The sequence below is a fragment of the Eleginops maclovinus genome, chromosome 3 (assembly GCF_036324505.1).
Source record: "Eleginops maclovinus isolate JMC-PN-2008 ecotype Puerto Natales chromosome 3, JC_Emac_rtc_rv5, whole genome shotgun sequence".
NCBI lineage: Eukaryota > Metazoa > Chordata > Actinopteri > Perciformes > Eleginopidae > Eleginops > Eleginops maclovinus.
The window spans coordinates 26,782,381-26,808,831 of NC_086351.1; the positions used below are offsets into that span (position 1 = coordinate 26,782,381).

General features: G+C 43.0%; 1 protein-coding gene across 6 annotated transcripts in view; it reads right to left on the reverse strand.

The window, feature by feature from the left end:
* The window catches only part of LOC134861661 (intermembrane lipid transfer protein VPS13B-like), a 325,581-nt gene that overhangs the window by 161,619 nt on the left and 137,511 nt on the right, over window positions 1-26,451 (reverse strand). For all 6 annotated transcript variants that reach the window (XM_063879045.1, XM_063879048.1, XM_063879049.1 and 3 more), the window contains exons 22-26: window positions 24,540-24,673; window positions 11,125-11,359; window positions 9,782-9,999; window positions 5,739-5,942; window positions 1,429-1,600 (exon numbers count right to left, since the gene is read on the reverse strand). In XM_063879045.1, coding sequence (XP_063735115.1) covers window positions 1,429-1,600; window positions 5,739-5,942; window positions 9,782-9,999; window positions 11,125-11,359; window positions 24,540-24,673 — 963 coding nt within the window. The remainder of the gene's footprint in view (window positions 1-1,428; window positions 1,601-5,738; window positions 5,943-9,781; window positions 10,000-11,124; window positions 11,360-24,539; window positions 24,674-26,451) is intronic.

Consider the following 26,451-nt stretch of genomic DNA (forward strand, 5'->3'; position numbering starts at 1 on the left):
GTGTCTACACAACACTGATTGTTCATGTAGACTCACACACACTGTGCATGTATTCATTGAAATGAATCATCCTGCCTCAATGAACCTTGTGTCTAAACAAGCCCACCCACTTGAGGCAAAGTGAGTAAGCTTCATAGAGAGAGTGATTAACTGTGTATTGAAGGGAGCCTGTTGCTCCTCTCATTGTTTCCACAGAGAAAGTCCCACAGCACAGGCTAGCTTGGGAAAATTGACTTTGTGCATGTGAAACTTTGGTTGTTGTTGTTCTGTTGCCTTGTGGTGATTCTGAGAAATTCAGAGGTTACTAACGGATTATTAAAATTGAAACACAAGGCATGTGAGTTTTATTGTGAATACTGAGTGGAAAGAACTGTGTTTTTAGAAACTCAAAGTCTTGTGTTGATTTTGAGTTTTCTAAACCCACCATGTAAGAGAACAGGAAACTTTTAGTCTAATTGTCTTAAATGGTTCATCTTAAAGAGAGGAACGTGTTCCAGTGGTGTGTGTGCCTTGAGCAGAGCCAGACTCATACTTGACCTCTCATATTCCAACATAACATAACAGTAAACCCAGACCCACTTTGTGTGAAATGGATGTTTTTCCATTTCTCTAGAGAGACAAGATTTTTATTTCCTTTGCAGTTGAAAAACACATGACATCATAGCAGGTTGTCTGCAGTCATATCTGTAGCGGACTTATCGCCAGTAGTGTACTTGTTGATAATAGGAATCTAATATATTGCGTGCACACAATTTCTAGTCCTCAATAACATGCTTAATGTGTTTCACTCAGAGAAGCCAGTGGGAAGTTCATCTCGCAACTCAGATGGCAGATATTAACTCAAATCCAAAGTAATGCCTATTTAGGATATTACTAAGTCAAACCATCTCTGTGAGGTCCTCCTAAACATTCCAAATCCACTGCGCAATCTGCTAGACAGATGCTAAATATTACAGACAGCAATTAAAGGTAAATCTAGCCTTGCATTGCCCCAGTAAATCTAAAGGAGAAAAGAGCTGGTTCGGGAATCATCATACATTTATTTATTTGTCTTTTCCCTCCATCCCTGCTCTCCTCAGCTGCTTAACATCTGATGAGAAGAACGGTAGGGTTGATCGAGTGTTGATACAGAAGGACTGTAAGAACATTTGTTTTAAAAAGTACTCCTGCTTTTGGAGTTGTCTCTATTGTCACACATTCGTCACATCCCAAAGTAGATTTGTATAAAGAAAAAAGAAAGTAATGTTGATTCAGAAAAACAACTGTGATTGATTATGTTCTCTCCCCAGAATCGTTCCTTAATTATTTTGTTTCTTATTAATTAAGAACAAAACTTTTTTTGAAAACATTATCCATTATCATCAGTTAATGTGAATATCAGGGATATGAAAACAGAGAGCAGTGAGTAGAATGTGGAGGGAAGGGTACCTGTCTTTTTGTCAGCTGGGTCGGGAGCAAACAGTTTAACTGTGACCTTCGGTAGCATCCACTGCATCCACAGGCTGACCTTCCCACTGGTGCCACCGATGCTGCTGGTTTTCTGCTCTAGAGTCACGGTGTCGGCAAACGGACCATCGTCTCCGGCCGGCACCGAGTCACCCTGGGGGGCAGAGACCAGAATGTGTTCAACCCGGTAACAAGCAATGGTTTAAGTCAAAACTTCGGACTAAAACTTAATCATGAAGACTACGACAGAATTCCAACATAGGTACATAACATTTGAAAACACCTGTAAAACATTCCATCCGGTTAAAGCAATTCACAAAGACTGGATTGTCAGTTAAGAACTACAACAGTCAAAAAGGTTTTATGAAAGAACAAAGCATCAATAGAACATTTACGGTAGAATTCTAAGATCAGTGTGAGCTTGTTGATGGTGTGCATGTCCACCATGTGTCTGTGCATGTACTGATGTTTGAAAGTGTTGTCGCTGTGCATGTAGCCATAACAAAGCAACCACCAGATTTCAAGCCTTTAGGAGTAGATGACCTCAGTGTCTGGTGAGCAGAACTCCACTCAGAGCTGAGCCATGTGCGGGGAAAGGACCATCCAGTGGAGCTGTCACTGGTGTTAACCCCAAACTAAGCCAGCGGCACCCACATGGCCTGCTTTCACTCAAACGCGCCAGGACACACACGTCTAGAGCCTGGGACAGAATAGGAAGTGAAGAGCCGAATGGGGGCGGAGGTGGAAAGGAGAGCAGGATGTGGCGGAGGAGCTCTAATCTCATCACTGTGGGTTTGGCACAGCACCGAGGATGAGAGCACGAGTGACATTTTGTATTTCTCTCATGCTCAGCCTGTTAAATCTGTTTTCAAAACATGTATCTGCCTGGCTGACTCGGAGTGAAAAACCTGCAAACAAACAATATGGCAATTTGCAGCTCTGGCATTACAGGGTTTCACTTGTTCCACAACTTTTCCCACGGCGGCGTGGTAATGACAGATTGTGTCATGGTGATCCAGCTTGACTGTGGTCGCTGAGGATATTATCAACCATCTCAATTAGAAAGCCCACAGCTGCTGGGCTGATTACAGTATTTTAAAGGGGCTCCAGATGAGGAAAATATGACACTGTTCTGCATCAGGGGGAGGGCAAAATTGCAAATGTATTTAGTTGCGGAATTAAGGGTGGCTGATAATAGACTTAAATAACAAATGATGACAATAAAATACATACATTATATTATGCTGAATAGATTTGAAATCAAAGTGTATGGGGATCACTAGAAAAGCGATAAATAAACATGATTCTTTGTAAGCATTAGCTATAGAACAAAGGAATGGTCCTGAAACACAAACGTTGCTTTCTGGCAGGACACCGAATGCTCCACAGGCAGAAGTAATACACTCCCATATAAGATACAATATAAAGTATGTATACAGTACAGGATAGAATGCTTCATAATAGTCAACATGAGCACATGGTGAAATTATTCCACACAAAAAACCACACTGAATCACTTAATTTCCTCAGAACTAGCTTTGTCTTCAATCAAGTGGCTAGCAGTGTCATTATTTGTTTCCATGGAACAAAAAGTGTGTGAGCATGTGTGAGTGTGTTTGTATAAGAATGTAATGCCATTGATTGAAGGTGAGTAATAGAGTAATGGTGTTCAGTCAGTTACTGTATAATGAGAGATATTTTAAAGTCAACTGCCATTTGGGGACTAATTATTGTTGAAGTTGAGTCAAAACATGGTGTGTGTGTGTGTGTGTGTGTGTGTGTGTGTGTGTGTGTGTGTGTGTGTGTGTGTGTGTGTGTGTGTGTGTGTGTGTGTGTGTGTGTGTGTGTGTGTGTGTGTGTGTGTGTGTGTGTGTGTGTGTGTGTGTGTGTGTGTGTGTGTGTGTGTGTGTGTGTTAAGCACTGTTTAGTTTACAGTTCTGGCTGATGGTAGGATTAGCCTCGGCCATGTGATGTGTGGAGCAGGAGGCTGGCTGTGGGGAGATCAGACCACTGTGTGGTTTCACCGCAGCATCCAACACCCGGCCCAACCTGATTCCTGGCCAGAATCGCTGCTGTCACTAAAAAACGTTCAGTCTCCTACAAGATCTTTCTACCCTGGCCCGTAGGAAAGAGAAAATATTATTGGCTTCTCGAGTTTTGGGAAAAACAAACATTTAAAAAATGATTTTCTGGACTTTCAATCAAAGGAATTTGGCACTTATTTATGTTTTTAAAATAAAAGGCAACAAGTTTACCCTCAAGGCAGTTCAGTTGAGGATATTTTAAAGCACAATAAAAACCTAAATAAAGCTAAGGTAAACATGAACGTTTTTGATAACTTCAGAAAATCACACACACACACACACACACACACACACACACACACACACACACACACACACACACACACACACACACACACACACACACACACACACACACACACACACACACACACACACACACACACACTCTAAGAAGGAGCTTTTTTCCCACATCTCCATAAGCCAAGTTGTAAAGTATACAGTTTGATTCCTGGGCCTCTGCGCTATAAACGGGCTGAGGATCCGGGTTTATTTTCTTTGCTGAGTTTGTCTTTGCTCATCAGAGAGACCCAAACACTGTAGGACAACAGCAGGCTGGGAGGTGTCAGCGAGAGATGGAGGGAGCAGCAGAAAGGAAAGAGAAAACGGTTTAGAACAAGTGAAAGAATGGAGGAAATGTAGAGGGTTTAACGTATGGGAGAGGTTAAAGAAGAAGAAAAGGGGGGATTGGGAGAGATGGACTGAGGGTGGGATTATGGGCTGTGCTTCACTAGCTGATAAATACAATTTAAACAGACCAAATGTTGTGTCCACAATATCTGAGGGTGGAGGAAGGATTTTAGAAGTGACTGTAGGTCAGAGGATATTTGTGCATGTGGCATTGTGTAGTTGGACATCTAAAAGAAGGAGCCAAAGGGTGGGAGGGGGGAGTGGGGTAGTAGTGGAGAGTGCTGCCACTACTGCTGAGACATATCAAAACAGCTCCGACATTCTTAGTCAATCACTGGCCTCCCAGAGGACGAAACACTTCTCCCAGTGTTTGTACGAAGGTAAACAGTGACAAGTGGACTGTCGGGGGCCGCTGTGGCCTTGTTTTAGACGCACCACACGTAGAGCCTCCACTGCTGTACTGAGCTGCTGCCCCCTCTGAGGGTCCACAAATGACGCAAGAACACACACACGTTGAACGCATGGAAACAAGTGCAGACGCAGATGCACATGGACATATGAAACATGTGTGTGTTCCCGCACAGACACACTTCTTTGGCTCTCAAGGCGGTATGATGGTTGTGCTGTGATCCCAGGGGCCCCACAAGGCTGACAAGGCCCTGGTGGTCAAAGAACATTAAGTCTTGGGCTAGTTGCCAGCGCTTAACAACACAAACACTCATCAACACCATCATTTTCAAGCATCCTACGTTTCAACACACACATATACACAAACATATGTACAAGGCCCTGGTGGCAAGGCCCTAAGGCCACGGAACTCCAGCTACTCTGCTACTGTACGAGAAAGGAGTAAACTCCTGCCACATTGTCAAAACCAAAGATAAGCATCACCTAGGGACGAAAGGGGGAAAAAAGTAATTCAACATTTGTTGTTGCTCCCTAAAAAATCTGACTCTAACTGTTCCATTGACTTTGCACTTCATGCTTCATTATACACTCTGGGTTTGATATTTTATCCGACCGAGAAATGTAAATACAGATTATTGTTTTCCCTAAATTAAGAGGCAGGTTTATACTCAATCAAGCCCCAGCTTACACAATCAAACAGAGCTCCCAGCCTGTCTGGAGTATCTGTAAGAAAAAGATTTTCCAGATTTTTCCAGCTTTGAAAATCCTTTCCAGACAAAACTGATTTTTAAAGACATTTTGCATGTTTGAAAGATAACTCAACAACTCATGACAATAAAACTACTTCAATTTCGGTCAAATTCAGGAATCAGCCACAGCATAATGTAAACAACAACAGCTAAAACAAAAAGCTCAGAGTTGGGCGTCGGGTGGGGTCAACTGGACTAATTAATCAGGTAGCACCACGTGAAAGAAAGGGAAAAGGGACACAAATACGTTAACGTAGATAATAAATAAATAAATACCAGGTGAAAAACTAACTGAATGAATGAAGTACTGAACTATTTATGTGCAATAGTAAAACAAATTGTTTGGAAAAATGATGAGGAGAGGATTGTGCAACATAGATTTGTGATTCATGAATCTCACATTTCATGAAAACAAACAAACCTCAGTGGGAGAGCCAAAGTCTGCAGACGGGCTGCAGGTGCTGGTGTCTGGCAGGGCGGTGCCAGCACTGCTGCGCACGGGGGAAGAAGGAACAGCACCAGCAGGGGGTTCTAGGACACTCGATGCCTGCCGCAGGATGCCTTGTTTCTGGAGGCGAGCCCATGTGGAGTTCCAGCTGAGGAGGAGCTCGTACAATAGCTGAACCTTGACAGTGACAGAGGCAGAGAAGAAACACTCAATGTTAATATACGGAAAAACAAATGCAGTCTAACATCAGGAAAAACTTTAATGCACATGCCCATGACAATCTATTGGTTTCTTATCTGAGAACTCGGCAGTATAGAAAGCTCTTTCTCACTATACCCAAACAGTTAGCCACAGCACTGGTAACACTGCTGAATACATATGGGGTCAAATCAGTCTCATAATACAGGAATGCACACAGAAGGATTCACACTAGCATTTCATGATCCGCAAAAGCATTCACACTTGTATTTTCTATGCACACACAAATGTGTTCCGTTTCATATACATGTAAATAAAATCTTGGCTTAGAATGGAGGAGACATCTGATTGTCTATAGATAGAAAACATTACAAGTACGAATCGGGTGATCGTCAGAGGACTCTCAAAAAACCCACACAGGAATGCACAGCGCTCCATGCACAGAAAGCGGTTTGTGTTTGCAGGTTCAGCGGTTTGACACGGAAAACAAATATGTGTGGATCAAAAATACACATGTAAAACTTTTTTCTGTATTTGGATTTTCTTTACATGTATATGAAACGGAACACATTTGTGTGTGCATTGAAAAAACATTTGTGTGGATCATGAAATACAAGTGTGAATCTTTCCGTGTGCATTCGTGTATTATGAGACTGATCTGACCCCATAAATACAATTTGAATACATACAGTTAACTGTGCCCATTGAGGGCTTTGAAAGATAGTCTGAAACATCACAAGTTGTGATATTTGAAAGCAGATTCAAGTCTATGTTTTTCCAAGGTCTGACTCAAAAGTTGTACTGGGGAATTCTCATGTACTTCTTACTTCTGATGCCATTACCACAATTTGGCTTGGCAGCTCTGTAGCTATGTGACACTTAACTTAGTTATAGTTGAGAGGAGAGGAAAGAGAGGAGGTGGGTACATTAGCCAGTAATGGACCACTATCCATTCCCACTCATCTCACTGTTCAGCTTTACACTCTAGTATTGTCATTTCAAGAGCCCTCATCTCACAAAAGTGATGTAAAGCTATGTGTTCATGATTTTATTCAATGTGTAACCATCTGCAGGCCACAGAATGGTCTTACATGGGTTTCACTGTACACATCCATAACAACAAAACTCCCAAGAAACACCCACAGAGGAAAGTTAAGTTGTGTCATCAATTTCCCTGAAAAACTCACCACGGTTAGGAAAAACTGAAGGCCTGCCGTCAAGTGTTCTCAACTATTTATCATGTGCTCACATGAGAAGAGGCCTGACTTTTAAATAACAACAAAGCCAAAAACAAGAGTGGAAAACATGAGGGGAAGGCAGGGGAATGTGATGTGATGCTTTCAGTTATTCATGCATTCACTCCCTGTTAGAGGAGAGGAGAGAGGGAGAGAAAGGGAGAAAAGCGGCACTCTTTCACTGTGAGCTAATTTTTGGATTTCAAATGCTTCGCTTCGGCAGCCAACTGAACCCCCAGCCCCCACCACTGAGGGTCCCTCCAAAGTAAAGGTGCACAGACACATGACCGCACACACAAAATAGCTTTCTCTACTCCAAACACATTTTGATCACTCACACACATGCACGCCTGTGAGCACACACGTTACAGGGAGGCCTTCCATAAATAAGCATAAATCAAATGAAAAGCAGCACAATACATTACAGCTGGGCCATTTCAAACATGTCCAGGAAGAGCTGCTAACGCCGATCCAGCAGCCTTCCAGGGACAGGGCCAACAGCTGTCTGCCATACCCGAACCAACTGCACTGCCGTCAGCAGAGCTACGGCTCCACACCCCCTCTCTGAGAGTCTGGAAGACCAACCAAGGACAACACGGCCTACTGCAGGCAGCAGCATGTGGAGGAAGTGAAGAAGGCCCAACAGAGGTGAGGGAGGTTGCCTTGGTCCTGTCATCCATACTGTTAGAGGGTCCATTTCAGCTGACAAGCACACACACACACACACACACACACACACACACACACACACACACACACACACACACACACACACACACACACACACACACACACACACACACACACACACACACACACACACACACACACACACACACACACACACACACACACACACTGCAGCAGTACAAACTAAAGACTGAACAGAGGCTTCCACAGTCATTCATAAAGTCACACAGATGAGAGATGGGAGAGCATGCAAGTGGTGAGTGTTCCGGTTCCTTTATCTAAGCACAGTTTATACAAAAACTTCACAAAAGTGACATATTGTTGGGGTTGTGTAGTAGCTGAGTACATGTGTACATATATACGAGTGCATATGTGCAAAGCGCATGGTGCCGGTGATGTGTGTGTGTCTGCTAAATACAAGGTGGTCCTGCTAAAGTAAGAGTGCAGCGATTACCCCCCCTCCTTGTGACACTCATGAATCATTAACAAGGGAGACACAAACTCAGATTAGAGTGTGTGTGTGTGTGTGTGTGTGTGTGTGTGTGTGTGTGTGTGTGTGTGTGTGTGTGTGTGTGTGTGTGCAACTGTGTCTTTGTATTTATTCTTAATGGTTTACTCACCCTTCCAAAGCCTACTGTATTTTTGAAAAATTGAAAAAGATAGACACTAATGTTAAAACTATTTAACCCCAATTTCGAAGTACTGTTTATTTTTGCCAGATTATGGAAAATGTTATTTAACGTCACATAAATGTAGATACCAGGAGAAGGCCCCTCTCGTTGTTGCCTTTAAATGTATTACTGTCTCAAAATGAGTGTGATAATAACTGATTGTTTTCCAAATGCTGGATGTTACTACCCCAACACCCCACCCGTCACTGTTCTCATCTAACTGTCTGAGTGGTTCTTAGTGCGAGGCGACTGTGCAGCGCTCCGACATCCCCACATACATTCCCACAAATGGAAATGCTAATTAGAAAGAGAAGTAAGTATTGTGAGGTCTCTTTTGTTCTGCAGTGGAGGGATTGCTCTGGCAGCAGTTCTTAAAGAGCTGCTACACGACTTGAAAGGGTACAGTATGAGCTTATAACCCCCCACGGGTCAGAAATGTACACTGAAGAGTGAAAAAAGAGAGGAGAACAGATGGGAAGAGAAAGCAGAAGGACTGCAATGAGAGAGAAGAGAGGTTTTTATTGGACCCAAAAACTAATAATGACTCATCATATAATCACAAAAAGTCCTCCCAGCTTTGCCAGACTCAGGCACTAAATTTGAAAGCGAGAAGAGAAAAGAAAGACAAGAAACTTTCCCTCAATAAACCAGTTGCTCTCCTCAACGCTGGGAAAGTTTTCACCACCACCAATTTAAGGCCTTCCATTTGTTTCTGGTTCCAATTCTCCTCAATATCACCACAGCTCATCTCTGTGGTCGGAGACATTTAACAGTTGGACCACTAAAAAGGCCGCTCCAATTAAGTGTTTACAGAGGAACCTAATTCAATACAGCTAATTCAATCCCAAAAAACAAAATATGTGTAATGGTACATGTAGATGTGATTATAGCGCTGTAATAACTCAATGAGAAAAACACAGAGACCTAACCAGGAGACAGACGTGTTCCACTTCCAATCTGTCCTGATTCATCCTGAAAAATAAAAACAAATCCCCCCCTCTCCTCCACTCAGACCTCAATATATTTGACCAAAGCAAACAAGGCCACACTCTTTTGTCATGCTTCTATTCTGATGACAATTATACAAAGAAGATTAAGCATTTTCTTCATTGGAGTCAATCTATATCAGAGAATCAGACAGGTTCATATTTCAGGACATTTGACAAGAGGAATATTTGTTGAAATAAACAATCCAATGAGTCTGAGATTCAGTCACACTGACCTGAGGGTTACAGCACTTGACAAGGACGGGTTGGAGATCAACATGGAGACAGACTATAAAGGAGTGTCTGCCTTCCGAATAGCTATGCAGCTTATGGGATGTGACAGCGAGTGTGGAGGTACAGCCCATTGGCTCCAACAGGCTCACGCTCCGCTGCTGGCCCAGCAACGTGTACACACTGAACTGACTCAGGCTAACCGTCCAAGGGAAGGCATCACCTGGTGGAAGACATGAGTGACAGAAAAAGAAGGATGCATAAAACATTTGGGAAAGGAATAAAGCATTAGGAGAGAGAGGATGGAAATTGCACCACGCAGACTTTGGCAGAGATTGAGAGGAAGAGGGAGGATGAGAGAAATGTCATGTGAAGGGAAAGCAGAGAGGACAAGCCTAGCAATTGTGAAATTAAGAGGAAGACAAATAGAATGCAGGCTGGATTTGTAGAGAGTTTTGCAATGGATTTAAACATCAGAAGGATGAGTCAATGTTTTTCCTGATCAAACAAGTCCTCTCACCTTTGAAATCAAAACCAAATACTGCACAGTGGGCCAGAAAGCTTCATGAAACACATAAAAGATTGACTAAGGAGTAGTTTCAAAGGATGAAGATCCCACTGAGACAAACTGTAAAAAATGTGTGGGTCTGTCACAGGATTTGTAATCTTGCCAACCCTGGTAGAACAACAGAGAGGGGGAACTTGTTTGGGAGCACATTTCCCATGCAGTGACGCTTTGATCCAGAGCGTTGGAAATGAGAGGAGACCTTTTCAAAGGTAGGAATGAATTACTAAAAGCAAGGATTGTTCATTTTACGGCAGGATTGAAAAAGTTGCAGATGTCACCGTTTTTGCCAGCGTTTTACTTTGTCCTGTTTCTAAAATCCATTTGCCCAATGCTGCAGTCATTGAAGCTCTGAGAGAAAAAAAGACACTTTTCGTATGGAGAAAAGAGTGTTGCTTATGTCCACTCTGCCAGGTGTGCAGACCACATGTGCAGGACCTATCTCTCCTTAAGTTTGTTTGTCTTTTGTCATGGTTAATGAGTAGAGGGTCAAAGGTTTGCTCGGGTTTGTTGAAAAGTCCTTAATGATGATCCATTTGCATTATGTAGAATATTGGCATTATTTTTTTTAATTAGTTAATAATTAAAATCTATTTTCAAAGACTCCTCATCATTGTTTTCTGAAGTTTAACATTTGGTGTTCTCATTTAAAACGTTCAAATAATTGCTGTTTTTAAATTTGGAGTCCTCACTGTGAAACTGGGTGGATGTTAATCTCCCAGTATTTCATTCATCCTGATTAAAGTACGTAGAGATTTCCTTAGATACGGTGTGCAGACCTACCTTCCTCCAAGACGGGCTTGGCGACCACAAAGGGGAGCTCCTGCAGCGGCTCCATGTACTTGTGCCCGGCACTGAGCACACTGATCTGTGGCAGGCAGACCACCAGGGTCCCGGGCATGGAGGACTGGCTGTGGTACCAGCTGCGGACGGTGCTGGGAATGTCCCCGCAGATGATGGTGCTCGGGGAAGGCAGGCTGTCCGTAGGCAGGAACACACAGCATGACTGCAGCTCCAACTGGAGAGGAGAGAGAAATAAGGAAGTCATAAAGTCTAAATCATTTTTAGTGAGCTACTCATGCCCTTGATGGATACTTTTAGAACATGTCTCCTTAATATTAAATCTCGCTTTCTGGCCTTGCCTCAGGTCACGGTTCTCTGTCCGTACTGTCAGCAGGCGTTTGGCTTTGGGGATTGGGGCGCCCTATTGTATGAAGAGGCTCTCTTCATCAGCTGTGTTCAGAGATGACCCCATAATTTCTTCTGAATGTGCATAAAGCAGGGTTGTAAACATTCTGTCCTTAAGACGATGATAGGACTCAACATGAGTCAGAGAGTGAGTCCCACCCTGCTCTGCACCAAACCTCACTGACTGTGTCTTCATGATGGAGAGCCTGAACAACTCTCCTTCTCTAACTTTAAATCTTTTTTTCAAAGGGTTTGAGACCAATTCCAGCTGCATTATCTCACACATATCTTTGTTCACCCCAAAAAATCAAGAAAATGTACAAGCCACTGGGTCAGTTACCAGTAGCATTAGCCAGTGAGTGTGAGGGCGGTGTCTTTTTCCACTGCGCTGATTTAAAAGAGCCAGAAAGAAGAGGAGAACAGGGCAGACAGCAGGTGCTGCCAGATACTGTGTGTGTGTGTGTGTGTGTGTGTCAGTCAGAGAGCTGCTCAGTTTAATGAGCTGCTACACTGTAATTTGTGTTTGGTACACACACACACACAATGAACAGACGCACACCCTCCACTGATGTTTGCAGAGAAATATGCCGCCTTTTGCTAATATCACACGCAGAAATGTTGGAACGCCTCTGAAGCCTCCGCCTGTATATGGAGGCTGGTTCCTCCTGCTTTAATGGGAGGGCAAGAATGTCAGAAAATAAAAAAAGCGTGATAGAGTGAATGAGAAACAGAGAAAAGGAGTATAAGAGAGAAAGAGCGAGAGATATGGTTACACTCTCATCTCACGCTGCTTCCTCTTTTGATTACTCTTCAAAGAGGGGTTTGAAATCGGAACACTTTTGCACACTGACACATCAGGCATGGGCCTTTTTAAGAGCCGGCACGCAGGAAGAAAATCCATTGACACTGCCTGGTCTGCTGCAGATCTTAGCGGGGTTAAGCTGTAAAGCAGGCAGACACACGGAACCTGCTGGCTGTAACGCTGTGACTCCGCCCTGCACCTTGAGCTCACTGCCGCAGGATAATGCTCCCCTGCTGGACCGCTTGCTTCAGTCACACTATTGCACATTACTCCTTCTTCTGCTCGGACAATGCCTCCATCATCAAAATGATTTTTGATTTTGCTAAAAACGTGGGAGTGGCAGTTAATGATGTATTTAGTGTAAGGCCCTTTCTATGTATACTGTAAAACCTTTTTTCCCTAAGTATGTCACAACTGAGCCCAGTGAAATTATATAAAATGTCTCGACGAGTGCCAAAAAAACAAGTGGCTTAAACTGAAACCAGAAAATATATTGTATTTTTATTTAATAACTTATTTACATATTACAATATTTTCAAAAAGTACTACAGTATAATTGACAGTTTAATAATTTACTAATCAACAGTTGTATACATCTGCATGTAGTATAATGTCTATGGAAAGGCTACTTCATACTTTAATAGAAAATTATACAAACTAATTTAAAATAAAACATATAGAAACAAACCCTTACATGTATACTTTCTTACAGTTTTAAATGGGTCCTTACAGAGCACACACACACGCACCAGTTCTGTTTTTTAAAGTTATTTTTTGGGGGCTTTTTGCATTTAATCGGATAGGACAGTGGAGAGTGACAGAAAAGTGGGAGAGAGAGTCAGGGTGGGATCCGGAAAGGACCACAGGTCGGGAATCGAACCCAGGTCGCCGGCGTACGGTGCAGGTGCCCCAGCCAGTTGCGCCACGGCCAGGGCCGCACACTACAGTTCTAACTACATGCCGCCGGATGTATCTGAACTAGTCTCTGTAGGATGGGTGACTCCATCTGTCACTACATATCAAAACTGATGAAAGCTGACCCCGGCTAAACACTAAAGGAAAGGGTTTGAGAAGACAACGCTTTTGAACTTTTTAATTGGCAATAGTTGGAAAATTACATATAAAGTACATTTAGTTTAAAATTACTATTCAGAAAGGGTCAGGTAGTTGTGCAACAAACTTTATGCCAGCCAAGTTTTTCTTTTTGGAAAAGCTTAACAAAGGAATGAGGGATTTATTTATCAAAAAGATGATTACCTCCCTTGTAATATATCAGAGCTACACAATGTGGCACCGACTGTACCAACGGACAATATAGTTTTTAGCTGAAGTGTGTACAATAAAACATAATGTAATTCCACTTATTGGTGGTTGATAAGAACTTTATATTGCTTTTCTGTTGCTCCCCATGGCAACGCAAAACCCAAGATGATGTCATGCGTATGGTAGCTACAGATGTGCCACATCAGTGAAACTCTGACAATAATCAGATAACATCTCACAGATGAAGAAGAAAGAGTTGAATGGCATTCACTGGGCATGGAGATAGCTGTTCTGGATGTTTACATTCAGGCAAAACGGCTCAAAATGCTTGAAAGGGCCTGACTATTTCATGGAAAAGAAAAGGGCCTGTCAGTCCTAAATTTGGGTGATAGAACAACAATCTTTATTTTTTTCTTTAATTATAGCTAATAAAAGCCACAAAAAGAGAGCAACAAACATGTTGTGATTTATAATGGAAGTGCATCTGAGGGCAGGGGAAAAAGAAACATTTGATTTTCTATTAAACGAAGAAGTTGAGCTCCACAGAGTAGAGACAAACAACAGTGAATTTGCCATATTGTGTGAGAATTCATGAGAGACTAGCAAAAATGACGAGTGATGAAGAGATACTAAGTACTCAGGATGCTTTAGAACAGTTAGTTCCATGAACCATGGCAACCTTGTGTGAGAGGAGGATGTATCCTGCTATCAGAAAAGCAGACAAAATAGGACCAAAAGAAATGTCCCTGGAAGAGGAAAGATCTCATCCTGGTGTGTAGGAAAGATATGAAATAAGTGAAATAAAAGTCTGGTCCTTTGTGAACACTGCATGACGAAGCAGAAATGTTAATGGTTTCCACCCTAATGGATTTGTGTTCAGGAAAAGTAATCCTTTGCCATGGAAATCCTCTACCTTCCCAGGCACAGGAAACATTCGGTAACGTAAAGGCAGAATATCAAACCTCCATTAAGAACAAGGTATGCTAAGATGTACTCAAATTAACGTCAAATATATTGTCTTATGATTGTAAATGCCAATCCTTGGTTCTCTGGTTGTCTCAACGCAGAAGGCGAACATGAACTCACTCCACCCTATTCCTGGGATTGTGCTGACAGAAAGTCACCCTGGTTAACATCCTCAAGGCTCCCCTCTGAGGTCTCATGTTAGAGCTGTGACGCAAACACACCAACACAGGGAGACAAAGGGGTAACAAAGGGCAAGAGGGGGGAGCACTGGCACTGTGCTGACAGATCCAAAGAGAGAAATAGTCTGAGGCCAGAATATCCCATACACATCACTGCTCTGAGCCCTGCCAAAACCACTGACAGCTCATCTCTCTGACCAATTTCATTACTAGTACCAATACCAGGCTCTGTCCCTGACACTGTTGAGGCCCGGCTGCTGGTGTCCAGGTCTCTTACCATCACCATTCATTGATTCAGGATGGAAATTCTGTGAAGAGAGATGCTATGACTGGAGCAAGGGGAAAAAAGGAAACCCTGAAGGAGGGCTGAGAGAAGAGCTGGTGGAAGCAGAGGGAAACCCAGTGTTTGTGAACGGTGGCAGGAAAGGAAAATCTCTGTACTAACAGGTCCAAGCAGAAAGGGAGAGAGTGTGTGTTTCATGTCACAGTTTCAGGTGTAAAAGTTCAGTGGAGGTTGTGCAGGGTCATGTTTGGTTTTCCACACACTTGTTAAACAGCTCTATAACAGGCCAATAAACAGAGCACTGGAAGCAGTTAGCGTGTGTGACAATGTCACCCTACTGTGAGCTGATGGACATGCCAGGTCAGTGTTTGTGTGTGTAAAAGAGAGAAAGCATGCTCAAAGTGACAGGACAGGAAACAGACAGGTATGCCACCTAAAACTCAACGCTAGGGAGGAAAAGAGACACATTTGCACTGTGTTACCCACAAGTGACTCATGAAGTTAGCAGAGTGAATTACATACTTTAAAGATAGTCAAAAAGTGTTTGGATTTTCCATGTGCAAGAAACTGAAAATATTGAATATTACTGACATTTTAAAAAAAAGTGTAAAACCCCTGAAAATGACAGTCCCAAGCCTATTGACTATTTGCAACAAAATGTTTGAAGGTTCTGTGATCACCCAATTTCTTAGCAATTTCAAGGGTGCTGCATCCCTGCGAGTTAAAGTCAGTTAAATCTCTGTTTTTTGGCCCAATTAGCCTGAGGAAAAGGAGCTGCTTAACAATTGTGCACACCTTGATATAGGGTGTTGATCTCCTTAGGCCACACCCTCCCACACATCATCTGATATGCTTAGATCCAAAACGCATTCAGGTTCATATATGGAGTTGAAAATATGCATAAAATAACGAAGTGGTCAAAATACTCGCTTGCCTAATAATTGTGCACACAGTGTGAGAACAGGAATGGACACAAATCATTTGAAAGCCAGAGGTATAATTGCAGTGTGGAATATCATAACATTACATTACTCCCCACATAAGGGAGACTCTAAATAATAACAAGTGAAAGAATACAGATTCAGGTTCACGTTGAAGCCTACTGAAGTTTAACATTGGTAGGTGTTATCATACAGTATGTCATTGTAGAAAGCTCACTGGGGAAAAGAGGAGTCAAAGAGTCATAATTGTTCTTATGTTTTGGCCAATGACATCATGTCCTGTCCCAGTGAAATGAAATCTTAAACATAACAATCGAGTTAACTGCAGGCAGCCTGGGACTGCAGTTCAGTTACCTTCTGCTCTAATAACAGAGTAATCCAGGAAAAAACACTGAGGGACATGAGTGTGTGTCTTTGTGTGTATTCAGGGCAGGTTGTATCACTCTATTAATATACATCAAAAACAACGGAAACCTTTCCAATTTTGACCAGGAAATCTCCGTAAAAAAAAGAAAGTTTGAAGCCAATCAACTCCTTATGACGCTGCACGTGGCAGCTTTTACTGTGAAAACAAGCTCAAATAACCCTTATACATTTACCAAAGCACACGTGTGTGTGCAGGTTCACATACTGAAAATGTAAACACACACAACATCCCGATCATATCACCAGCTGCAACAACCGTTATCAGACATTCAGAAGAGAATAGATTGAAGAAAATGTAAAAAAAAAAAAAACAAGACCCTGCAGAATTAACTTCTCCCGTCTTTTCTTTCTTCAAACAAGTGCTGCTTTGAGAGAGTCCCTGTCACGTTTTAATATACTTGCAGAGACTTGGTGCTGTTACCACTTCCTCTGAAGGATGGCACCTGCAACAGCAATGAACTCAGTTACACCACACAGCTGTAGCTATACGGTTTGAATTCTGCTGCTGGGTGTTGCATCCATTATATTCATTCTTCTAGTTTGGTGTAATATCAAGGACAGTTGTCCAAAAGCTGGGCTGATGGGAGACTCCCTGTTTAACATGATTTAAACAGCAGGATACTTCTGTTTCACATAGAGTAAGAGATGGAGCAGAGATTGCTTATGCTGGACTGATTTAAATCATTGCTGCTCTTTATAAATTCATCCCTGGTATGTAGAAAACATTCCTGGCTTGTTCATTTGGAGATGAGCGTGATAGATCTGACAGTACACAGCCATTAGGGGACGGGGACTAGCTGGAAATAATAAAAGAGTCTATATGTAGAATAAAAGGCGAGTGCTCTTCCGTTGAAACCTGAAAAAACCCCACAGGCCCAGAAAGTGAGACGGCCGGGTTTCTTGATGGACAGCAGGGTTATTTAGTAGGTGACCACTGCTTATCCAGAGACTTAAGCCTTGATCCCTTCCTCTTAGGCCTTTCAATGAACATGGCTCTTCTTACACTTTGATCTACAATCACAGTGACGCTAATTCAATCTGGATTCTGGATCAGGAATCCAGCTTATGCTGTCAGAAGTAAATAAATACTTCTAGAAACGAGACAGGCAAAGAAAAAAATAGAACTTTTTTTTCTTGATTAAACGGTAAGATGCCTGAAGACATTTTTTTTCTTTGTCTATTGGTTCCTTCTCATCCCTGTCTGGCGTCACATCACAGAGCTCTAAATATGGGATTGTTCCATTTTCTGAAGAAAGTTCTGCTCAGTTTTATTCTTGATTACTTCGGCACTCCATCAGCTAGAGTAAAGAATCCAGCCACATGTGTGGACCCTTCAGATCTTCCTGTCTTAATACCCCCAAAAACCGTCCCGTGCTTCCTCCTCTGCTGAGAAGCATTGGGAGTGTATGATCTGCCTTGTGTAGTATATCTCCCTTGAGTCTTTGTAAAGATGGTTTATCTGGTTCCAGCAGAGCAGGTTCTAATAGAGAGGAAGCTGAGGACCAAACACACTTAGGCTTTAAAAGGCTGGGGCCATGTGGAAATGGCCTATATAACCACAGGAGGCTCTTAGGAGCTGTCTGCCTCGCCAGTAAATGACAGAACAGTGAGGAAGACGGAGGACAGCCTGTCTACCCTGAAGAGCAGCTTCAGCCCAGAGTGCATTACTCTCACAGCGTCATTCTTAGAAGTACTATTAAATGTTTCAAACATGAAATGAGATTGCAGAAAAGGTAGTAAGACATGCCTTGTCTGAAAGAAAGAAACTACACAAGACTACTCTCAGTGCTTAAACAGATCAACACTATTCAACTATATTCAACTATTTTTTGAATGTTGTATGACCAAGATATATGCAAGGTGTCTTCTCTTCTAAAAAGCAGTTAGAGCAAGACAGCTGGGTTGCTACATTCATCTGACCGCATTAATTACAACGTCTGTGAGTCATCTATCTTAGACCAGCAGTAAAGCCGTGTCTGACATTTGTCCTGTGGTGCTGTGCTGTGGTCAGATCCGCTGTAAAGACATATTGTTTTCATATCTCTACAGGGAAGAGGAGCTTGGAGGCCCAAACTGTGCAGGCCTCAGCACAGCACAAACTGTAGGCCAAGATCTCTCTCTGTGGAGGGGCCGACATGTGAAGCACAAACAGACTTGCATATAAAACTTGCACAGACATTTTTTCCCTCATTCTCTGTAGTGCTAACTCTTTTTCGTATACACACATGAGCACACACACTAAGCAATCCAGGACACACAGGATATCACCCAGAGATAGAGAAGAGGAAATTAGAAACACCCTCCCAGCATCCCGGGTGAAAACATTTGCAACTCTGAAGCAGGAGAATCTCAGTGGAGAGATATGCAGCAAACGGAAAACACATCCTTTGTTTTTAAAAACCTGATACCTTTCCAAATGTAAACTTCCTGTGCCTGCACCAGACGGGACACTCTGTCTCCTCAGCGGCCGGTCAGATGAACAGAAAGAACACAGAGCAAAACCCCCCCGTCACTCTGGATAACCTTTTGCTCCCCCTTTCTTCTGCATATACTCCTGCATTTTCAACTTTGTCCAAAACCACATTTGGAGAAGTGAGCGAAATATTGTAAATAGTGTAAAAATAATGTAAATAGTGTCTCCCCGTAAATGAACATGATTAATGTGTCTCTCTGAAGATGACACTGTGCAGATGTGTGTGTGGTGAATACATGTACACAAATTAAGTTTTTCCTGCAACCTCACAAACAGCTTTCTTCCTGAAAGTCTATGAGAAAGGCATCTAAGCGTGATGCCCCCTGACAACAAATAGGCTGGGTCTCACCCACATGCTACCACAAGCAATAAGCTTGTGGCCTGGCACTCAAGCTCAGTCAGGCAGCCAGCCATCCCTGTGGCCCTGCATTCCTCTCTTCTAACACTGCTTACAGAAGCTGACAAGCGCTGGAGGTCTCCCTGGCCGAGGTGGAAATCTGCAAAAATAAACGCTTTAGGTGACATGAAGGCTTTGTTTGTTTTCTGCTGGCCCGGCTGTTTGTGTTAGCGCGGTGGGTTAATTGCGACTTTGATCGCTGCGTTTATTGATCCAACATTGGCCTTAGGAGTGCAGCCGGCCTGGACTGCCTTGCCTGCTCACACCCTAAACCTTAAACAATCACACCCGCCCCAGCATGGTGAGCCCCCCCAGACAGGGTCTTTGGAGTTCTGGTGTGATAGCTGAGCTCTCGCCTCAGCAGGGCCAGGGACCGTTAGGACGGGGAATTAGATTAGCCATTCATTGGGGATGGGGTGTATTTGAATGGGCTGAAGGTTGTGCAGTAGAATATGCAAGATACAGCTGACCACATGAAGTGGTCAGACTAATAATATGAGCTTGGCTTGGTTTAGCTACAGTAGTAGTGTGGCCAGACAGTGTTGCTCCAGGCCAGCTGAACAGAGTGGAAGTGGATGATTATGTTATGCAGTAAGTTATACTGGTCCAAGTTGGACCAAACGGTGATCGACTGCAGATGAAAAGAGATTTTATTTACTAACTCTGGCAGATATTCACCACTATTGATTGATGTTGCGTGACCGAACCAAGTAGGCCAAACTGGGCTGTTCTGTAGCTCAGCTGATCTGAGTCGACCTGTGTTTGGCATGGCATTCCCATCTGTCCAAAAAACAAAGGAAGGATGCATGCCCGCACAACTTAACTAAATTCAACTCCAAACAAGCTTACCAAAACACTTTCAGGAGACTGGGCTGAAAACCACCACCACCATTTCTCTCTGACAATTTCTAAAACAGCTCAATCTTGAAATATTAGCTGCTGTGAGTTTTTATCCTGATGAAAATCAGTTCCAGGTCTCTAGGCCCCTGAAGTTCAGGAGGTTACAGGCACAAGAGTATCAGGGTAAGCACTTTTCCAGTGCAGCCCAATGAGAGGGTCAAATTCGAATTCTGGCCACACATGCACATGAGCACTCCCTTCAACACACACGCACGCATGCTCACACACACAGTTTCTAACTCAGAAAACACCTAATGACACATCTTCTGTTTTGTTGTGCTGTCTTGATTTAGATCAGGCGACCAGAGAGGATAAGTGTGTAATCATGAGAGAATGTACACGCTTTCTCTCGCTCTCTCCTTCGTTTTCCCTGACTGCCTGGGCTATGTCATTCTCTTCCTTCTCCTTTCAAATTTGCTCTCCAGCTCCATTTTTGTATGGTGCATTTGTGCAGATTCACAGGAGAGACACTTTGTCCTGCCTTAAGCATGAACGTACAGCCAATCAGTACTTCATGCAGCGTTTCATTAGACACGTAGGGTCTACAGGTTATTTTCATGTCCCCTTCAACAGAAACCCTGCCATTCTCTGATGTACCACTGGGTGAAAATGCTGAATTCAGTCTGATCCAGAATTGCTGTTTGATTATCTGCTACTAAACTGTCCTGTATGTTTGGGGAGATAGAATGTGTCTTTACCAAACACATTTTCCAACCGGGGCTCAATGGTTGGCTTACAGACCTATTCAGGGTGGAGTTGGGGATGAATGTTATTTATATTACATGTGCAATGATTCACAATTGAAATTCCATCACCAGAATGATCCTCAGTGACCCACAGGGTTCAGGTCATGTTGATCTTTGAAAAGACAATTCCTGACCTTCATATATATTCATGGTGACACAAAGTTAACGTTGTACTTGCAAAACATTTGGAAATTGTGGGATCTGACAGCCAAAGAGGGTGAGGTGTTGAGTGGAGGGATGATAGGATGGAGGAGGGGGGCAGAGGATGAAGTAATGTGCCTGCAGAAGGCGCTCCAGCCGGGGGTCAAATCCTGTTCATGGAAACCATCTGGCCAGCTCCATCTGAGCCACACCAAACATCCAGCACTCATGATCTTCTGTTCTATCTCCCTCACATTCCTCCAGCAGTAAAAACCCACCTTCTGCCCACTTTTCATCTTCCTTTCCTCCTAACCTCCCTGTCTCCTATCCATCACTTTACCTTTCACCCCACTGCTTTTTCTCCTCCTCTTCTCTCAAAAAATATCCTACTCATTAATGCATGGCAGCTGCAGGGAGCAGTGTTACTTCATTTTTCCATGGCAACGCTCCCTCTGTTTCAGCAGATCCCATTTCAGTTTTGGTAGCAACGTGCTCCTTTGCCAGCGCTGTACACATTCATGTGTTAAATAGAAGGAATTATTGCAAAATTCCTGAAAGAGAATCACCGTACTGATCACTGGCAATTATTAATAGGGCCCAGAGAGAACATGGGAGTGTCATTTCTCAGCCCCCTAATCATGGGAGCAAAGCAAAGAGTTGAAGCAAGAGTAAAAATAAAGCATAGGATCAAGATACTTAGGGCAGTAGGCCGTTGATGATATGCCAGGCCTTCAGGCCTTATGTGAAGTGACTTCTAAAATAACTCCACCTGCACAGACTGTATGACCATGAGGCTTAGTTGCCTCTTCAGGGGAAATAACACATGCACACTCTGTACCTCGTGTATACTGCACTGATGATCTGTGCTGCATGTAACGTCATGCAGACTCCACCATCTTGGGCCTGAGGGACTCCGTTTGGATGCTGTGTCTCTCTGACCTCACCATGCCTGTTGCAGTGGTGCAACACACTGGCTCCAACACCCTCACTCAATGTCCTTTCCTTCCACTGACACACTCTCTCTTGATCTGATTTCATAACCAGTATTGAAGACTTTGGCACCCCTAATTGTCAAGGTGGGGATTCACAAGGCTTTATGTACGGCCTATTAGCTGCCATTCTGTCTCCATCATGGACAGTCCCTTGAAGAGATTAAAGGAAGTTGAGCCTTTAATTAATTTCAAATAATGATTCGCCCGTACACAGTTCAAGTGACTTTATGAGGCTCTGGTTGCAGCACTCAATTAAAGATAGAGCAACGTACTTATGGATTCAGATAGAACCCTTACCCTGCCTTATGGGCCATCACCAGGAATCAATGCTAGCTATTCCTGTCATTGTAAAAAAAAAAGGATGGAGAATAGAATGATTTTGGAGCAGAAAGCTACAAATGGAAACAGTGCATGTTCGGCTTTTTCCAGCTGCTATTCTGGTTCAAACCTTGAGTGGGAAATGTGTCTAAGACATTACATAAGCTGCACTCAGTATAGAGTCACAATAAAATGTAAAGTGCAGTGGGACATTTATTCTGAGGTTATGCTGTTTTTTGGGGTAAGATAAGTGATGATGCAGCAAAATGCATTAACCATTGAAATGTATGACTTTGTTTTCCCTCTGACACAATGTCTGTCCCATCAACTGCATCAGAAACTAGAACCAAGAGATGTATGGCCATTTATTATGTGTCCATATGTTTGAACTGTCATACGTGGTTTGAGCAGCTGTAGAATAAGTACATTTCTATCTTCAAATGTCGTTCCGTCACCTTAGCTTGATCCCTCGTGTTCCTCTCTCTTCCTTAAAAGAGGGAGAAAACTGCATGCCAAAATTGGGCACATGTGCAGCAGAAGTGTAAGTCATTAGGTATTCTGTTTAGACCACACTAAAATAAATGGAGTGGCTTGAATTTGGGGATATCCAAGGCCCGGGGTACCAGCTGTTGGGTCGTTCGGTTTGGTAGGCTTCCACTCCAATGTCAACAGGACAGACTGTTTCCTAATTACTGCTGCAGTACGTGGTGTGGTCCCAGGTCGCACAGCCGGAGGGGACAGAGGGAAGTGGAGGCAATGACGGGCTCAGCAAACTATTAGAGGGTTGAGTTAACTTTTGTGGAAGTACTGTAAACATCTCAATGGGCTGACATGAGACCTGGGCTCTGAAGCAGTATTTCAATTCACATCAATTCTTATGCGCAATGGCCTCTTTCATGTTTGACTGACATGGGTTTGTGTGGTCGAGGCAATAAGAATTAAGAAGAATTAAGAATGCTTGTTGGACTTCTGAATCTTCGATTATTGTTTACATGCATAGAGAAACAAGTCGCAGTCCAATGAAAGACTGATTTAGTTCACTGCACTTTGAATTCCATGGAATAGAGTATATCAGCTGCCATAATAATGGAAAACATTTGTACGCCTGTGATGCCAGGCCAACATCTACAACCCACACAGATGAATTGTTGACGGAATCAAGGTTATGGTCTCTGGAGGGATCGATGAGATGATAGTTGTTGACATCACCTTGTAACCATAACTTGTCTGACTGTTTGATGACAGTCAAAGGCTACAGTGAATTGTGGGATATCAGAAATCTTGATCAGGTCTCTTATCATGACAATATGATCCTAGTTTGAGTAATTCACCACTGTTATGATGTTTACACAGGTCACCAACATTAGTATATTTGAGAAGCAAAAGTTCTTAATAAATCAGCATGCACACAATGGAAGCACTTAAATATCCAGGCACATTTTAACAGGCGGACAGGGGCTCCAGCTAGCTAGACCACCACAAGGCAACAAGTGACGCTGCGTAAGCATCTGTATGTAGACCAGGTCGCTGGGTTAAGACTGGGCTGGGCTAAATATCAGCACATCTGAGAGATATATGAGGATTGACCTGTATTGGGATTCAAAGATTTAGTATCTATGTTTCAAAATACAGGATTGCAGAATGAAATATTTAGCCCTTTTCACTCTCCACACACACAATGTAGGTTGTTACCCAAATATCCAGGTAATTAATTATTTATAAGTAGCACTGGATTGTATTAAAAAAAAAAAAATGAAGTACAACTATATTTAATATAAGTGTTTTAAATTATAATGTAGTTGTTTTGTATTATGCTAAAATATAATTAAAAAGTATGTCTAAATGCAAGATCTTAAGCAGATTAGCATTATCAACAGTAAGTTTCCTTTCCTTTCCCAGACAGTTCAATCCTTACCGAAACATACATACATTCCAAGTTTCAAAGAATCATATTGAAAGAACAGCACATTCACTTTGAAGCTCACGATTATTTCAGCAGGGTGTTGAGTCCTATTGCAGTCCAATAGGAGACTTGCCCCTCCGCCCCAAACACAACATGTTAGAGACAAAACTTGCAAATCAAAGAGTGATAAACAACCTCAAAAGACCACCATCCAGAGGAAACGGGTATCTTGTACACCTGTAACATCAGTGCAACAATAAAAGCAGAGTTAGTGTGCTACCTGCAGAGTAAGGCGTTTCACAGCATCCCAGGCCTGGGCGATGAGCTCCTTCATCCTCTCCTCTGAGGTCGTCCATGACTCCCCTGCTGTGGTATCGGGCATCACTCTCATTGGGATGGACATAGGACGTGATTCTACAAAAAAAGACATTACTTCAGTGCTGTGTGTATCAAGCATAAATGTGAATTTGTTTTGTTCAGATTCCTGGTCCTGGGGTGAAGTAACCAAATTTACAACAGAAGTAGAACAGAGTATCTTGTGCTCTACTTTATATTAAATAAAATCAGTATAAAGGTACATGAGACTCTGTACTGCCTTTATGAACTCTATACTCTAATAATTAGCTTTTTTTCACATAAACAGTATCATGTTATATGATATTTAACTGACACTTCATTGAGGTGATGTAATGCTGACTCAGGTTTCTTGTCTCTTACAGTAGGCGAGAAAACCATGAGAACTGAGAAAATGCAATCACGCACACAGACTCTGATCTAGACATGACATATCCTAGTGTCCCTGCTGTGGTCCAGACGACGGTCGATTGTCTGCACTGACACTAATGGCAACAGCCAAGCACAGCAAGCACATGGTAACCACCACTCAATTAGCATTTAAACTGTATCAACCTGCAGCGCTCACAGAGAAGACACAGAGATAAAGGAACGAAGGGGAAGGATGGGAGGAGGGAGTGAGGCAGAACATACAGGTTAGCACGAGGTCTGTGTGTGTTAAAGTCATCAGGGTGTCACATGGAGACACATTCCATGATTTGAAGGTCTGCCTTGCTCAGCAGCTATATCCCACAGTTGTCATGAAACAGCGGTGAGGTCACAGCACCGGCGTGCCTTCTCAGACACCACACTCCAAAATATCACTAAAACAGCAGCATGGGTAGTCATGGCAACGAGTGTGTTGCCTGTGCAATGGACCAAAGAGATGGTTAGTTGTTCCCCTGGTTTGTTCTTCCCGTAGCAGACCTACCTTAATCTTGTGGGTATGAGGGTGAATGTGAGTGAGTAAGTGAGTAAGTGAGCGAGCGAGCGTGCGTGCGTGCGTCTGTCTGTCTGTCTGTCTGTCTGTCTGTCTGTCTGTCTGTCTGTCTGTCTGTCTGTCTGTCTGTCTGTCTGTCTGTCTGTCTGTCTGTCTGTCTGTCTGTCTGTCTGTCTGTGAGTGAGTGAGTGAGTGAGTGAGTGAGTGTGTGTGTGTCTGTCTCTTGTCTCTTGTCTGTCTGTCTGTCTGTCTGTCTGTGTGTCTGTCTGTGTGTGTGAGTCTGTCTGTCTGTGTGGGAGTGTGTGTGTGTGTGTGTGTGTGTTTGTGTGTTTCTGAGTGTGAGTGTGTGTGTGTATCATTGTGCCTGGCCTCACACACTCTTCATCCAGGTGCCTGTGGCATTCAGGGACTATGAAATTGGTCACGATGCAATCGGTGTTGCATCATAACGTACTGTGCACACGCCGTACAATTTGAACATTGGATTTCACACACTTTCAAATAGGCCTTCTATCTCATCCTTATTTGTCAGCCTTGTTTCAGTGAGTCTTGCACACAACAACTCTTGACTTAATGTCCGCACTCACAGACGTAAGGAATTGACTCTGACAGGGCAGATTGGGTTTCATGGTCTTCATGTCTCTGGGTGACTAATGTGCAGAGAGAGCTGTATTAACCGCTGTGATATCATTGGGTTGTCAATAGTGTGTTAGAGTATGCCCGTCACACCACATTATAGAGCTGGCCCGCGCTGCAGCTGTGCAGGGGATCCTTCCAGAACTGAGGCTCTCTGTCATGTGGCCCTGTTGTCTGGACTAAGGACACTTTCCCTCAGGGACAGGACATGCTCTGTGCTGTTGTGTGTTTATTTATGAAGTGCAGCAGGTTGTGATAAGGGTGTGTAAGATGCAATGTTCCA